Source organism: Argentina silus (assembly GCF_951799395.1).
Source record: "Argentina silus genome assembly, chromosome: 1".
NCBI lineage: Eukaryota > Metazoa > Chordata > Actinopteri > Argentiniformes > Argentinidae > Argentina > Argentina silus.
The window spans coordinates 18,523,582-18,540,245 of record NC_139655.1 but is presented as its reverse complement, the minus strand read 5'-3'; the positions used below and the strand labels follow the sequence as shown (position 1 = coordinate 18,540,245).

General features: G+C 43.1%; 1 protein-coding gene across 5 annotated transcripts in view; it reads left to right on the top strand.

Annotated features, from left to right (window-relative positions):
- Positions 1–1,502: 1,502 nt before the first annotated feature.
- Positions 1,503–16,664, top strand: part of nrxn2b (neurexin 2b) — a gene marked incomplete at its 5' end in the record, with an annotated part of 459,423 nt that continues 444,261 nt past the window's right edge. For 4 of the 5 annotated variants that reach the window (XM_083665752.1, XM_083665751.1, XM_083665749.1 and 1 more), the window contains one exon: positions 1,503–2,214. In XM_083665752.1, the coding sequence (XP_083521878.1) occupies positions 1,503–2,214 (712 nt within the window). The remainder of the gene's footprint in view (positions 2,215–16,664) is intronic. The other variant, XM_083665753.1, reaches the window with a different exon arrangement.

Here is a 16,664-nt window from a genome sequence, read left to right as displayed (position 1 = left end):
GAACATTACCTCAGGAAATATCACCCAGATCTCTCTCTCTCTCTCTCTCTCTCTCTCTCTCTCTCCCCCTCTCCCTGTGATAGTGTTGTCAGAGTTTTGAAGCCAGGCATAGCAGCATGAGCGAATATGAGCAGGGACAAGTGAGGGTCTAATTGGGAACTGTTGGCGATAGAAATTAAATCTCACTTCAGAAATAATGGGAAAGGATTAGGCCAGGGCCAAGGGTCAAGAGTGGCTATCTTGGCAGCCATTGACTCCGCAGCACCCTGCTTAGATTAATGTGATTTGATGGTGTGTGTTTGTATGCGTGTGTTTGTGTGTGTGTGTGTGTGTGTGTGTGTGTGTGTGTGTGTGTGTGTGTGTGTGTATCTGCGTGTGTTTTATCAAATACATTATTGCTGAGTGATGGACAGATTTAAATATTGATTTAAGCTCTCCATACGTGGAGCTTTACACACTGTGTCCTGGTACAATACAACTTGACAGACAATGATGAAGTGAGACAGTTATGAATTAGTGGTGATATACTGTACTGTACGTCCAGGAACCATGGATATGAGTCAAACATAATCACGATGATGTATTGATTTACAACTTGGTCTTTGCTTTCATCAGAAAAAATCATGGGAATAGCATATATTGTGCATGCAGTCTACTGTATATATCTAAGAGAAGCTGATAAAAAAACGAAGATAACCCTCAAAGGAGCTCCATTGGCAACATCAATGCATACATACAGTATAGGCCTAGTTTTGTTGCACATCATACCATCATGCTACGTTTTTATTTTTGTCTGGGATGCATAGGATCTAGTTTACATGTGATTTAATGAGCCCCTCTCTGTCTCTTCCAGAGCTCTGACAGAAGAGGACGATGAAGAGACCTGGACGTGTTTAGGTTCTGTGGACTGGAGGCTTCAGGAGAGGACAGGGTTAACGCCGGAGCCATGAACTCACTCTGCTGTCCACGTGGTACCAGACAGCTCTGACCCACTCCCCCTCAGTGCTCTCTCTTTCCTCCCCCTCTCCCCCCTTTCCCAGAAAACATACTGTAAACACATTTCCTCCAAACTGACACTGGCTCTAGGTTTAGGGATTAGAATTTTTGTGGGTTCTAGGATTGAGGAGGGAACAAAGGCTGTGATAAAAATCATACGCATTCTCTGTCCCCTCATCCTCATTTTCCCTTTTGAGGCTCCAGAGGCACCAACCAATGGAGACAGAGAAGACAGTCAAGATAAAGTAGAGAAATAGAGCACATACAGAGAAAACTGTAAAAAGCTGATTCTGCAGGGCTTGGAATTGGGTCCTACGAGGTTTGCTTCATCCACCCAATCCATGCCGAAGACTCATCTCCAAGAGTAGACAGACATAATAATTACTATTTACACTTGAAAAACAACAACAGTGACTAGGCTACAGTAGACCGAGCTTCATCCTTGGGTGGTGGATTCAAAAGAAACAGAGCCCTATAGAGAAGCATTAGGACTGGGATTGTAAACCATGACGAGAGGGTTAAGGTATCCCTGCTGGCCCCTGTGGTCCATGGCCTTCTTCAGCCTGCTCGCCACTGTAAGAGTGCTGGAGTTTGGCGGGGCCCCCGGCCAGTGGGCGCGTTACGGGCGCTGGGAAGCCGGCTCAGTGGGCGAGCTCAGCTTCAGTCTGAAGACCAACATCAGCAAGGCCCTGGTGCTCTACCTGGACGACGGCGGCAACTGCGACTTCATGGAGCTTCTGATCTCTGACGGGCGCCTCCAGCTGCGCTTCGCCATCCACTGTGCCGAGCCCGCCACCTTGCACATGGAGACGCGGGTCAACGATGACCGCTGGCACATGGTGCTGCTAACCCGCAACTTCCGTGAGACGCTGCTGATGGTGGATGGAGAAACCAAAGTGGCAGAGGTCAAGTCCAAAAGGAAGGAGATGGCTGTGGTCAGTGACCTGTTTGTGGGCGGCATCCCACCAGACGTACGTCTCTCGGCCCTCACCTCCAGCACCGTCAAGTATGAGCCCCCTTTCCTTGGCCTAATCTCCAACCTGAAGGTGGGCGAGATGCCCCCTACCCTGCTCAACAGCCAAGGCATCCAGAGTGACCTGGAATACCTGTGCACCAAGCAGAACCCCTGCCTCAACGGAGGCTTCTGCTCCATCCAGTACGGAGAGGTGCACTGCGACTGCACACACACCCGCTACAAGGGGAAGTACTGCAAGGAAGGTAAGATGTCTAATGATACTGTCAAGGCAAAGTGAAGCAAGCCCTAATGCTAATATACACTATATGTATTATTCTAATGTAGTCCTGTCTTAACCATGTGAAGGATCCTACAGAGTGGTAGTGACTCACACTTTTGGAGCAGGCACTTTCTTATGTTTGTATAATATGGATGTAGACCATTGTTTTGTCTGCAGAGAGACAGAGATGAGCCTGATAAATGAGCAGAAGCAGATGGAGGGAGGGTTGTCATCCATGTGTTCTCTCTCGGGCTTTTTTAGTTTTGGGAATTAGTCAAACAGTGCATAACTTTGCAGGATGTGGTTAACCAAGCCAAAGCATTCAGATTAGTAAAAACATAGCTGTTCCATATTTCATCCAACATCCTCCCTCTTTCTCTCTCTTATCCATCCCCAAATCAAATGTCTCTCTCTCCGTTGCTCTCTGCTCTTCCCTCTGTTTCTTTTGGAATCTGCTCCTCTCTCGTCAGCTCGTGTCAAACTCTGATCACTGTTAACCTCCGTCCCCCGCTCGCTCTCTGACAGATCCCATCACCATATCTGTGATTTTCCTCTCTTCTCTTCTTACTCACTCAGTTCCTGTTCATCCTGGAACATTTCCTCTCCCCATCTCATTTCTTGTCACCTTAATAAGGCTATCTCTGCTCTCCATCTTTGTTCTCCATCTCTCAACCCCTCCCTCACCACACTCACTCCTCCTATCTCTGTCTCCCTCCCTCCCTTTCATCACTTTCTTACTTCTGCCACTTATCTCTCCTTCACCTTTACCCACTGTCAGCACTTCTAGTCCTACCCGCTCGCTGCTGCATCACTCAGATCCCTTTCTCCCTTTCCCTGTTTCCATCTCCACTTCTCCCTCTCACTCTCTTGTGTTCTCTCACTCTCCTTGCATCCATCTGTGTGGTTGGCATTGACGGTACTCCTTTGTTCATTTGCTTTTTCAAACAATAGTGTTCATAGGCTACAACTATGTAATTGATAACATGCATGGGGGTGGAGTCTTGCTGACAACTTCCTGTCCCCAGTGTTGACTTCCTATGCCCATAGAATCTCAATCAAGAGATATTATGATATTATGGGGAAAATAACTTTAGACTGTTAGTGCATCCTTTTATTCAGTGAGCCTGTTGGAGCCTGTTGGACCATGTTTGACGCAGTGTGTGGAACTGACCAAGACCCCCCCCCCTCTCTCTCTCTCTCACATACACACACACACACACATTTGCTCTCTTCATCTCGTGCTAGAAGAGGGCTCTATTATTAAATGCAACCCACTGCTGGCTGGTCACTGGTCTGACAGACACGCTCCCTCTCTCAACCTCTCACCTCGATCCGTTTTTTTATTTCACCATCTCTTTCATCTCTCTCTCTCTCTATCGCTCTCTCTCTCCCTCTTCCTCCCTCTCTCTCTGCTCTGTGTCAGATTGCTTGGCTGCTGTGTATGCTTGCTGAGAGCAGATACAGCTTGGCTGTTGGCTAAATTGAGAGCAGAATACCAATGTGATGCCACTGTGACTGCAGGAAATGTGAAAAAAACAGAAACAGTGTGAGGATGAGAGAACACAGAGAGAAAAGAGGGGTGGGGTGGGGGACTTGGGAGATATTCATTTGGTCCGTGTTAATTTATTTCTGAGCTGTTCTTTGGTTTGAGGACCAAAAATTGGGTCATTATTCCCTACCGCTGTAGACGGATTTGGTGGAGTCATTTAGTCATGTGCTTGTGTATGGGAAGAAAACTTTTTACTACTATCTTACTATTTATGTGTTTAGATGTGGCTGATACAATAACAGTGCTGTGTTATCATCCATTATGAATGATCATCAATGCCCCCTTTCTCAGCCCGTGGGGATTTATTTACAGTAGAATGCCTGGTGCCATTGTAATGCTCGTCTTTGATGTTGATTGTTGGGAATTATTGGGTATATAAGGAGAAAACATAAATGCATTCTTTGGTTTTGTTTTAGGCATCCTGTGTGTCCTCGTTTACAACATTACATTTTCTTTCTTTGAATTATTAAAGTGGTTATTTTGTATTGATACACTATCTATACAAACTCACATTCTTCCTCTTTGCCTCAATGTAATATTGTATGGTAACAGTTCTACTAAAAAAGCACAACATACTCAGCACCAGGTATTCACATAGAGTAGACTTTAACGTTTAATGTTTATGTGGGTAGTTGACAATATGTAGACTCGAGTCATCGACATCAGATATTATATCATACGTAATACTGAATACCAAATCATTATAACTCATTATGAATCATATTATAACTTTTGGGAGTCAGATATAATGTAATGTTAACTTCTCATGTAACCACTATTATGTAGAGTCCGCTATATCATGTCCCTAACTGTCCTAAGTTTACTCTGGAATAAATGTACGGTTCTTTATCCCTATCCCGTCCAAGTCTTTTCTTTTTCAAGTCTTCACCGCAAGTATCTACTCCTTTTATCTAACATGCATGTGTAAATGTAAACGTCTCTCTCTCCGTCTCTCTCTCCGTCTCTCTCTCCGTCTCTCTCTCCGTCTCCTTCTCTGAGTTGGTTTAGGCCACTTAAATGTCTTTGCTAACGAAGGCAGTGTCTGGCTGTGTTAGTACTGCTGCAGTCAAAATCTGTCATGTCAGGTAAATGCCTTGGTTTTGGGACCTCTACACATTGCATACTGACCATAATTGTACAGAAGTACAAAGGCATATGTGTGAAATTCTTCCTAGAAGCTCCCATTTTCATATTTTGAATCAATGAATACCATATGTTAAAAAGGTTAAACATTCCAAGAAAGAGATAACATTAACAGGGAGGGATGTGTTGTGCTATTTTGTGCTATAAGTCAGGTTAACTTTTAGAACTTGAGTTGAATGGGGAAAATACTGTACCTTAGTAACAAATTTCATGTTGCTGACAGTTTCTTGAGTAGGGGTGGGTTCTGTGATAAAATCCCATTGCTAGATCAGAATTGTCCTTCCTGTCTACTCTCCTGCGCTCAAGAATAAAAGGTCTGGAAGATGCCTAGCTTTGATGTAGTTGTCAAGAGATACCATGAGGGAATGTGGGTTGACACAAAGAACTGGCTTTCAAGTCTGCAGGCCAAAAATGAAATAAAAAATAAGCATCCCGGGCATTAGAGGCACTGTAATTAATGCAGTACTCTCTTAGATATGAGAAATCTTCCCCCCCCCCCAACACACACACACACACACACACACACACACACACACACACACACACACACACACACACATACCCTGTCTTCAGTTGAGTGTTCATTGCCCTTCTTGTGAACCAATCATTTGCAGGGTTTCAAGCATCAGAGGTTCTAATTAAAAGAGACTGTGTGTCACCTGTATGGGCCATTGTTTTTATAATTGATGGTGACCATGGCTTTTCTCCAGATAACCCCCATCGGCTTTGGAGTGTACAGTCTCACTTCACAGGGTAATTAGAGGTTAAATGAGCTTGGGAAAATGGCCGTCGTGATATTAATACTTCCCTTAATTTCCCATACAGCCATTGGATAAAGGGCCTTAATAGGTTTAGCAAAATGAAGAACTACTGAATACTGTATTCAATATTACGTGCATTGATTCACACCTATCAGGAGATGGTCATGAAATCAGCCCTCTTCTATATTTGATTAGTGACAGCTTAAGATGCTGGTCTACTGTATATGCACAGTAAGGCAGATTTTGTAACAGTTCAGGGTTTGTTCGCTCGATAATCAAAGCGTGTTGCTGTAATTGCAAATATGAAATCCTGTTTGTTGTCTCCTGAACTGAAACAAATGGCCATACATTAAAAGTGTGTGTGTTTGGGGATATGACTGGATTATTACTCTGGGTGTTCCATAGATTGAATAAGCATTACAATTGACTGATTTATGGTCAAACGCAAATTGACAGGATATGGAATCTATTTACCATCTATTAGGGACAGGAAATATTTGTGACTACTTAAAAACTCTGCAGTACTGCATGCACCAATTGCACTGTCCAGTATTTAATCAGCAGCACACATGACATTCAATATCAATTAGTTACTTAAATGTCTACAATCGTCTACAAAACAGCAAGACTGACCATATCTGGAAAACATCAAACAATTCAGTCTCATACAGGAAGAATATCCAGCCTCTTACTGGAAGAGACACAGAAATCAGTCACAGGGAATAACAGTAAAAGCCCTAACATAGGGTCCAAATCGCACAAAACCCACCCATTCTCCAGCTGTGAATCACTATCCCACAATCCAGAGAAAAAAAAGGGTTGAGGCAGCAGCAGCTCTCCTCCAGTTGGCAAGCTTTGTAGTGGGTGTGCAAAAACAGCTGTTTCGCTCATTAACACTCACTTCTCTCCCATTCGCCTCATCATCACTTTCTATCATATGGTAGAACCTGGGTCCCAGAGGAGCCCTAGAGTTAACAGCCATGGCCCCTGCACATTGGGGAGGGAGAAACCTTTAACCACAGAGCCATGACCCAGAGCTATAGCAGCAATGCTGCATACAGGGAGCAGATACAGTTGCTTCAAACACATTGCAGTTCTATGCCTAGTCCATGTTTTATATTGTGTGAGTTGTGCAACAGTCTAAACTAACCAAATTGATGATATACAACGGCTGTGAGAGTATCGTTTTTTAACTTTTTTTAAATGTCAAAATGCGAACGCTGGAGCTCTGTAAGCTTTTGCAATGTTGGATTGACATTGATATTTGATGGTTGTAATTAACATTTGTAATTAACAGTTTAATAGACGTTATGTGATGGTGAAGCTTGTCATTTAATGCTCATCATTTAATGTTGCTACATGATTGCACATGGGTTGAAAATTAAAGTTTTCTTTTCATCAACATTGGCAGTTGATGGTCAGCATCAGCATCAGCGTCAGCAATAATCTTATAGTTGAAAATACACATTTTTAAAATGTTGCCTATTCACGTAAATACAACATTAAAAGTTGAATATTGATGTAATGTGAACTTCCTAACCAAATGGATAACTACTTTGATCTGTTCTATTTCCCTCCCCTCATATTTCACTTATCTGAGCAATTGTGTCATTGATATAATATTGTACCTTTTACAATCAGCATTTCACAATAACTATTACATTTCACATTTTGATGTGTCCTCACTTAAACTCATAACCTCATTTAAGACATGACTTCCCCATTTTGGGAAGACCACACATCTGCACTATGCTTTAAGTACTATGCTCCTCCTCTGGCTCCTGCTCTTTCTTCATGTCAGGAATGAGAAGCAGAGACTGGCCAGTAGAGCAGATACTCCCACCTCACCGCATCTCCAAGGTCATAGTTTATCTCCATACAGCCGAAGAGGCAGTCCTGCATGTTGACCCAGTAGTTCTGATGGTTCCAGAGGCTCTCGATACCCAGGAAGGATTTGTTGGTGGTAGAGAAGCTTTTCCCTGTGAGCGGTTCGATGATGAAGTTATCAGGGACCTCCCAAAGTCTCTTTATACTGACCACCAGGATCATGTTTTAGTAGCGAGATCAGACCCTCATATCGGATAGTTTACCATTTTTGTAGGAATAGTTTGAACTTGCCAGTAATGGATCTTTCAGTGTCTCAAAAAAAGTTTGATATACTTCTACTGGTATGCCATCAAGACCAGGGGGTTTTCCCATCTGAAAAGATTCAATTGCCTTAAGAAGTCTTCTGTAATTTGTGATTTGTACTGATGATCATTTTACATGATCTTTTGGAAAGAAATTGCAATGATCATCATTGAGGGGAGATGGAGGAGACTGAAAAGAAAAGATATGCTTAAAATATCTTTCTTTTAGAATATAATTCGGTGATACGTGGTTTGTTCTGTCATTTCTAATGAGTTTTTGTATATTCTTTTTGAGTGCATTTTTGTATTGAAGGTTGAAGAAAAACTTTTTTCACCATTTTCCATCCAATTCGCTTTATTTTTGTAATATACTGTACTTGATCCTTCTTTAATAAGTTCCTCCAGTTATTTTTGTTTGTTTTCATAAGTTGTTCTGTTCTTCTATAGTACAGTTGTCATCTTCATCCACATGTCCTGTTAGTTTCTCTATGTCTAATCTCTTTTAACTGGAATTGTTTTTGTTTTAATGATGATTATTGAACTGAATTACCTCTGAAGGCACATTTGAAAGTGTCCCACATAACAAGAGGATCAGCTGTACCTATATTATGGTCGAAAAAAGTCTATAATAAATGATTTCGTCTTAGTTATGAATATACTGTAATTCACAAGGTTTTGATTAAATTTCCAGTATCCCCGTCCAGGTGGGAATTCTGTAATTAGTACAGAATTCTGTAATGAGTTATTTGAAGCAACTAAATGATGGTCCGATCACATTATGTCACCTTGTCACAATGTTGTATGATAACCGTCAAATGCAGATTTTCAGAAAACCTGTATTTATGTAAATAGGTAACATTTTGAAAAACTATTATTTTTAACTGTGAAATGGTTTGATTCTGACCGTCAACTGCCAATGTTAAGAAAACTTTAATTTTCAACCCATGATAAACAATGCAACGTTGGACGATGGCCATCAAATGACAACCACTAACCAACATGGTATGTTGGGATTCATGGGATTCTACTGTGCAACGTTAGGTTTTAACATTGTCCCACATTTATTTTCCATCGTCTCTCTATGGTTGGCACAAGACAGTGAATCAACATAATTTTCCAATGTTTAGATTTAGACATTGTTGCACCATACCATTTTCCATAATGACTGATATACAACCAAAAACCAATATTAATATAACATAGTTTTTTCTAAAATGACCATGTGGTATGCTCTTGACAAGCCAGTTTATGTGTATGAGCACAGTAATAATGAGCACAGTACTAAAATCAACTGAAGCCACCATGCCCATGAACATGAACAGAAAAGTCTATGTGAAAAACTGAGCCTAAAATCCACTCCATATCGCAAAAAAGGAGGAATCTCACTTTTGTTCCAAATGGCCCAGGTAGGAGACGTGTCTCCATGGAAACGGGGTTGGCGAGGCGAGAGCAGGGGTAAGAAGCTGAGGACGTTGAGGAGACTCATACATCACTGTGATAATTGCGCTTTACCCCCACTGGCAAAGGGAGAAGGCCCCTCATCCATTGATTGATTAACTTGCAATTAACTTGTTCTGTATACATAAATAAGTGTGGAGCTAATGAGAGGGATGTATCCATCAGCATGGCCCTGCAGTGGCAGACACTCCCAGATAACCTTATCACCATTGTCATGTCTGCTGTCTGTCTGATGGGCCCATCTCAATACTGTGAAGTGGCTTCCTCTCCTTCCGCTCCTTCATCTTCACTTCTCTGAAAACACAGGCTAGGTGACAACAGTGTGGTGTATGTCTACCAAAAATTTACTTCCATATGCCCGGTTCTATCATTTCGATGCAGAGGAAGGAAAGGAGGCAAGGATGTATCTTCGCACTGGGTGCGGATATCTCTGCCATTTCTCCATGAGTACCCCAGATAGATAGTATAAGTATAATGAAGGCCTGTAGCTGACTTTAACATTCCCCCATGCTGCGGAGAAGTCTCTATTGGAACTGATTGGAATTGATGGTTGTGATCTGGGCCTATATTACAGTGCAGTGGGTGCCTGGTGCAGTGTTTACTGTTGGGAGGGCTGTTTGTAAAGTAGCTGCGGTTATCTTGTGTCTCGTAGACTTCAGGGGGATTATCCTTCCTATTCTCAGCCACAATCCCCAGATCTCTGTTTATTTGTGTGAGGCCCACGGGGGTCCCTGCGATGACAAGCCCACACCAAACGGAGCAGCTTGTAGCCCACTGTTTAATTAAAAGGATGAGCACTGCTCCCTGCCACCCGCAACCTTCTCCCACAGGGGGGGTTGCTGAGCTGGCTTTGCCCACTGAGGCAAACCCATGGGGTGGTGGGAGGAAATCTTACCCCTCCCTGAGGACTGGGGGAGAGTGGAGCGGATCATACCGGATATCCGGCTCATTCCCCTCATCATGGAGAAGACAGAGAGAGAGAATGAAAAACCCAGCTGCGCTGGTCTCTGTTATCTCTCTCTCTCTCTCTGTTTATCTATTTATCTCTATGTCCCTGTCTTTCTTTCCCCCACCCCCACCCCCACCCCCACCCCCACCCTCTCTCTCTCTCGCTCTTGCTCTTTCTCATCTCCTCCTCTCCCTCATCACATGTATTTTTCCTCTCTCCCAGACAAAAGTGCTTGGTCATGGCTTTTTCTCTGGCTGAGCAATCAGAGGTTCAAAAGAGACAAGCTCTTCTGCTTGGTCCTCCTGATGGATTCTCAGCACCCTCAAAGAGACGGGAATATAAAAACCAACCAGTTGTACAGAGTTTGCCCAATTCTGTGCAGCACAATACTTTGATCAAGGCCCCACTGTTGATTTATATACTTTTTTTTTTATATACTATTCTTTTTTTTCTCCTGCTCTTCCCTCTGTGTATGTTCTTTGTCTTGTCTGATTCTGATGGTAAATAAAAGTGTAGAGTTGCCCTGCTTTCTACCTCTCCATCTCTCCCAACCCTGCAACCAACGCAAAGCGTATCCAGTAAAAGCATCTTGAGATGAGAGACATCCTTAATTCCCTAATCCACTAATTCCTCTCCTTTTTCGCACACCGTATGAATACGTTTATGCAGATATATTCTCCTCGCGAATGCACAAAGCAAGCATTAATGGATTAAAAAGCAAGGTTAAGTTGCCTGACTCAAAAGCGCCGGCATGTCTTAACGCACATGAACGTGTTTGTTTTGACTCATAAGTCTCGCGCTCGGCTGGCGAGGTGGCTGCGTTCAGGCAAGTGGAGCGGAGTATCGATGCGATGTTTCCAACCCACTGCCTTCCCTCTCCCAGGTGAGTCTTTACTGGCTCTAACCCTCAGAGTCAGAATGGCCGTCACATGCAATTAAAGCAGCCTCTCTCCCCACTGTCACTCTGCAACTGGAAAAGTGAGCCACTGCAATAAGTCTGCCACACACGTCCTCGTCACACGTGTCACTTCCTATTCATCCCCATTAGAGTCAGGACGTGAGGTGGTGGAGAAGCAGACACAAAATGGAGAATCATGGGTCTTTGAAGTGCACCTTTTTTTATCAAAGGCTGTGAGTTTAAATGGTTTCATGTCTCTTTATATCAGGCTTGATATTGAAGTGCTGAGAGTACTGTATTCACACAACTCAGGATATCTGAGACCTTGTCTGAATATTGCCAAAGCAATGAAATGATACAAATGTGGTCTAATACATTCTCTCTGAGTTAGGTATTTAAAGGGAATATAATGTTACCTCCAAAATGTACTCAAATGAATATGAAAAGATTGTGCACATGTTTAGATTAAGGCAGCTTTTTAAAATAAGGTGTATGAATACTGTACTCTGGAAATGTTATTTATTTCAAGAAAGACCAGCATTTTAAGATACTCTTTGGCTGTTAGTTTCCTTTTTATTGAAGAGTAGAAATCGATTGGGGTTCTCCAATGGCTCATTCAAATGATGCTCGAACACGGCATCAGTGTCCAACTACAGTTGTGTCAGTGGAGACTGATCTCATATCCATGGATTTTTTTGCTTCCACTGAAAACCTAATGTAATTAGTCTTGATTTTTACAGAGAAGGTCTCCAAACTATTTGCGAGGACTGTTAATTAACAGACACACAGCTCCCCTGAGGAACAAGTCTTCAGAATAGTGGATATTGTCAGTGACAGGATCTGTGTGTTCACTGACCATATCTGGTCTGAGTCCTACTGGGTGTACATAGACTTGTTTGAGCTGTGACATCTGGGAACAGAGAGAGAAAGACCACTTTGGAACTGAATTCTGCCTCCAAACACAGGCACACATGTTTAGGTCTTTGTGTGAACTCTTTACAAAACAGATTATCAATTGTTTAACTGCAATTGCATAGTTAATGTTAATTGCAGCCCTATTGTATGTAGAGTCGCTTTAGGCTTATCATTCACCATTTCTCTGTAGTAAATAGTATTAGCTCTCGATAGAAATGCTGCCTTCCTTTGCCTCAAAATGAGAATACGTTGTTCTGTTCATGCTATTTCCCTTGAGTGACTTCAATCACAACCATGCTGTGTTTATTGAGTTCCACACTACTGTGTCTCTCTGGGGAATAAACTTTAGCTTTGCTCAAGTGCTATTTGCTCCGTTGACTCCCGGGGTGTCTCTACGACTGCTGGAGAGAGACTAGAGTCTAAGAGATGTTGAGGATCCCTCCTGTGCTGTTAGTCTCTGTCAGCGAGACACAGCGGCTAACCTTGGGGGCCTTGCTAGGAATGCCGCGTCTTTGTTTGACTGATAACAGCCCACACGTCTCCATGCATCAGATGACCCCCGCGGCCCTCTCTTGGACTTGTTTGTGCGTTGAGTCAGAAAGAGACATGGGAGTGTAGAGAGGCAGAGAAAAGGTGAGAGAGAGGCAGAGGCATCAGAGCGTGGGAGAGTGATGGTGGCACTGCTACAAGACACAGAGGGGTTTAAAGAAGTCTGTCGACACAGATACCCCACCCCCTTCCCACTCCTCTCAGGAATCCAACAGAAGAGCATTGTAATCTCCCCACCAACCCCCACCACCTAACTAATGTATCTGGCACAATATCGATGTATGGGAGAGGAAGTTTGCAATACCCCCCACAGTGTTCCATTGCCCCCTGCTGAGAGCCCAGTGTCTCATGTGTAGCCAGTGTCTATACCAGCAGATGCCAGCCTGGTTTATAAGCAGCCGTTTTGAGTCGCTTAACACGTGACTAGGACCTTCAAAATGAGCCCACCTGAAGGTGGTGTCATTAAGACTCATCTCAGTGTGGGGAGACATTCTTTATCATTACTTTATAGATCTCTGGTGGATTGAACTGGTTGCGTCATTATTTGTTTATTTATCATCCGAACAGACGGGACCACCTATGAGGTTAATATAGGGGCAGTGACAACAATTACAAAGAAATGAGCCATGATTACTGACATGCCTGCAGTACTGGTGTACGGTGTACAAGTTAGGAACTATGTGTGCTAGTGGCTGATCAGAGACTCCTCTCCATGGGTGCAGACAGAGATTTGACGACGTCAGGGAGAGGGCTCCATTTTTTCTACCAATAGCAATTTGACTTAGGCGATGAGGCTGAATTTCTTAAAGAAATAACAAGGCTTATCAGAAAACTGTGGTAATCTGACACCGTCCGCTCTAGATTTTTTGAAGTCGTCCAATTCAGCAGAGGAAAAGCAAGGATTTCAGAAAATGGAGGCTTGATTTTTTCCTCTCCACATCAGCTAAGCTGAGATTGAACTCTCTGTGTTCTCTGCATGGGGGAAGAACCTGGTGAGCTAGCTTCACAGCCTCACCCACTAGCTGCTATATTTGAGAACCCACTCCCAAAGTACGAGAGGCAACAGTGAAAACACAAACACAATGGCCATCCTGATTGAGAGAGTGGGGCTGAGGGAAGTGAATGGCACAGACAGGGGAGTCAGACTTCTCATTGGAGCTGATGATGTCACAGGGAGAGGCTCATCGATCATCAGGTCCACAGTGTTAAGAGGGAGAAGTGAGTCAAGTGAGAGCCATGGATAAGCTGATGGATTCTTAAGGATGAGAGAGGATGCCATTGGATAGAGACAGGGATGAGGGGGAGGGGTGGAGAGATAGTGGAGGACTACTTTGGTTGATTGGACGGTGGGCGGTCGTTGTGCAACATAATCACCTCATAGGTTGGAGACGAGGTCGCTGAATGCCTTGACAATGGGCCTCTGTCTCTGATGCATCGCCTGGGGTGATATTTGTCAGGAAAAATGGAACAGCTTGAAGGGCATGCTGTGAATGCCAAGGGGCAGCGCGTATTGATGTGGGTCTGTAGATTGCGTGTCAGCAGGAGTGTGTGGAAATGCAATCAGAACTTGCACGTGGGGAGCGCTGAACTCCTTTGAGCTAGCCCTTACTGTTGGGCTATGTCTTACAGGAAACAGATGGAGGGATTTATTCCAAAGGAGACAGTGAAAGGTGACAGGATTGTCTCTCTAGAGTGATTGGCCAAACTCTCCCTCTGTCCCTCTCCCCACAGTCTTCCTTCCATCTCTGTCTCCCTTTGACAGACCTCATTGAAATTATACAAGCTTTAGTCTTGCTGAGGATCATTGAAGTAGCATAAACATCAGCTTATACATAATGTACAATGAGACAGAATAATACAGAGAGGATTTTTCAAATTAAGGAATAATTATGCCTATTTTAATATCCGCCTTTCCATTTTGAATAGTCATCACGACACACACTGCATTCATTATCCTCACCATCTTTCTGGGCAAAATGCCTTATCACACATTTCCATAATCACACAAACAGTTGACACACATCCTCTAGCATTGCAAAAGGGAAAAGGTAAATATTTACTCAGTGTTCTCATTAAAGGACTCTTTGTCTATCTAGCGCCTATGCAGGACACAGTAATTAAAAAGGGTATCGGGAGAAGGACCAGATCAGTTGATGTTAATGATGACCGGGACTCGTCTCTCCCCCCTGTGGATCTGTTTCACATGGAGGAATTTGGAGTCAACAAATTTGAGAACACATGGTTTACAGTAATTACAGATTACGGAAAAAGTGATAGGTCATAAGAAGTACATGGGAATCTTTTTACATGCAAGTGAATGTTTGAAATTGCTTTTTTTTTCTGCCAGATGGTATACAGTATCTCTCTTAACACAACCTGCAGTTGTTTAAATATAATAATAATTAATATATATATTATAATAATTAATAATTAATACAAACCCTGTCCTCACACCATTGGTTCTTAGCTCAGTATATTTGTATTTTGTTATTTTTGTAAAAAAAAAACTGTATTCATATTGGTTTTGGCCAGTGCTTAATGTTTTGGATTAATTCAGGTTTATCGGAGCACATACAGTAAGTCACGCAATGATACAATAGTAATATCATTTTGTAAAATGAGACTTGCATGGCGAATAGTTTCCTCAGAGGGAGAGGAAGAACAAGAGAGGAGAGAACTAGAGAAGAAAGGGAAACACAGCCTAGGAAATTGTTTCACTCAATACAAGTCTGATCAGCCATAGAGGGTCTATTACCTCTGTTGTCACCATAGTTCTCCCTGGTTTAACTTTGGAAAATGCATTGACATTTTCTGCAGTTCTCCCATCAGGTGCATTGAGCACTGACAGTTAACCAAAGCTTTCTTTTTTCAAGAGGATAATACTTGGTACCTTTCAGGTTGATAAGGTGGCACTGGCTTTAGTTTGATTCTGTTCAGCGCTTTTTTTTGCATACCAAAAGCCCCCCCCCCCCCCACACACACACCATTTCCCCCCATTTCCATGTTCACAACATGGACATCCTAAGAAAGCTTAAACTTTATGTGCTCCTTATTGCATTCAAGAGACATCTAGAGACATCTCCTCACGAGAGAAGCAGCACAACTCTTCGTCCAGACACTTGTGATCTCCCGCCTTGACTACTGCAACGCATTCTTGGCCGGGCTCCCCGCCTCCGCCATCAGACCTCTGCAGCTCATCCAAATTCTCCCATGTCACCCGCCTCCTTCGCACCTTTCACTGGCTCCAGGTAGCAGCTCACAGCAGATTCAAGACCCTGGTGCTCGCCTACCGGGCGGTAAAGGGAACAACTCCTCCCTACTTGCAAGCATTGGTCAGCCCCCAAACCCCTGCCCGATCACTCCACTCTTCCACCTTGGCTGGCCGACTGGCACTCTATGTGGATGCAGTGGTCGCGCTATTCGGTCATGGCTTTTCACTGTCCTGGCGCCCCAGTGGAGGAACGAGCTTCCCACTGCTGTCAGGAGACACTACCCATCTTCTGCGGTAGACTGAAGACCTATCTCTTCAGGCTACAACTTGACTGTCCCTCCTAAAGACCTCTTCATCCCCACTAACCCTCCCTTTATAAATAAATAAATAAATAATAATAATTCTTCCTTCCTCTAGCATTGTGACTGCCAATGGCCCCTGGTCCTAGCATAGATTTGTTTTTCTTATAATGACTGATGATTCACTTACTTAGACAAATGCACTTGTTGTAAGTCGCTTTGCATAAAGGCGTCTGCTAAATGTCTAAAATGTAAATGTAACATAAAAATACTCCCATGTAGCTAACTAGTTAGCCAGCTGCATTCTCTTGTAAAGAAGTAATCTTTCAGGGGAAAGAGTAGGTAGCAAACAAGTGTGTTAGCTTGCTAGCATTTCTCTGATGCTAGCTATCAGTTTAAGGAGAAAATGACTGTGCAGTCAAAAAAACACTTGTTAGCTAGTATGACATGATGTTAGATATGTATTTTAGGTTTGAGATATTAACATTGTTGTTTCATGTTAGCCAGGCATAATATAATTCGAAGTGAGTTTTTTGCTTCAAGTTGGCACATGTACATGGTTACCCTTAACC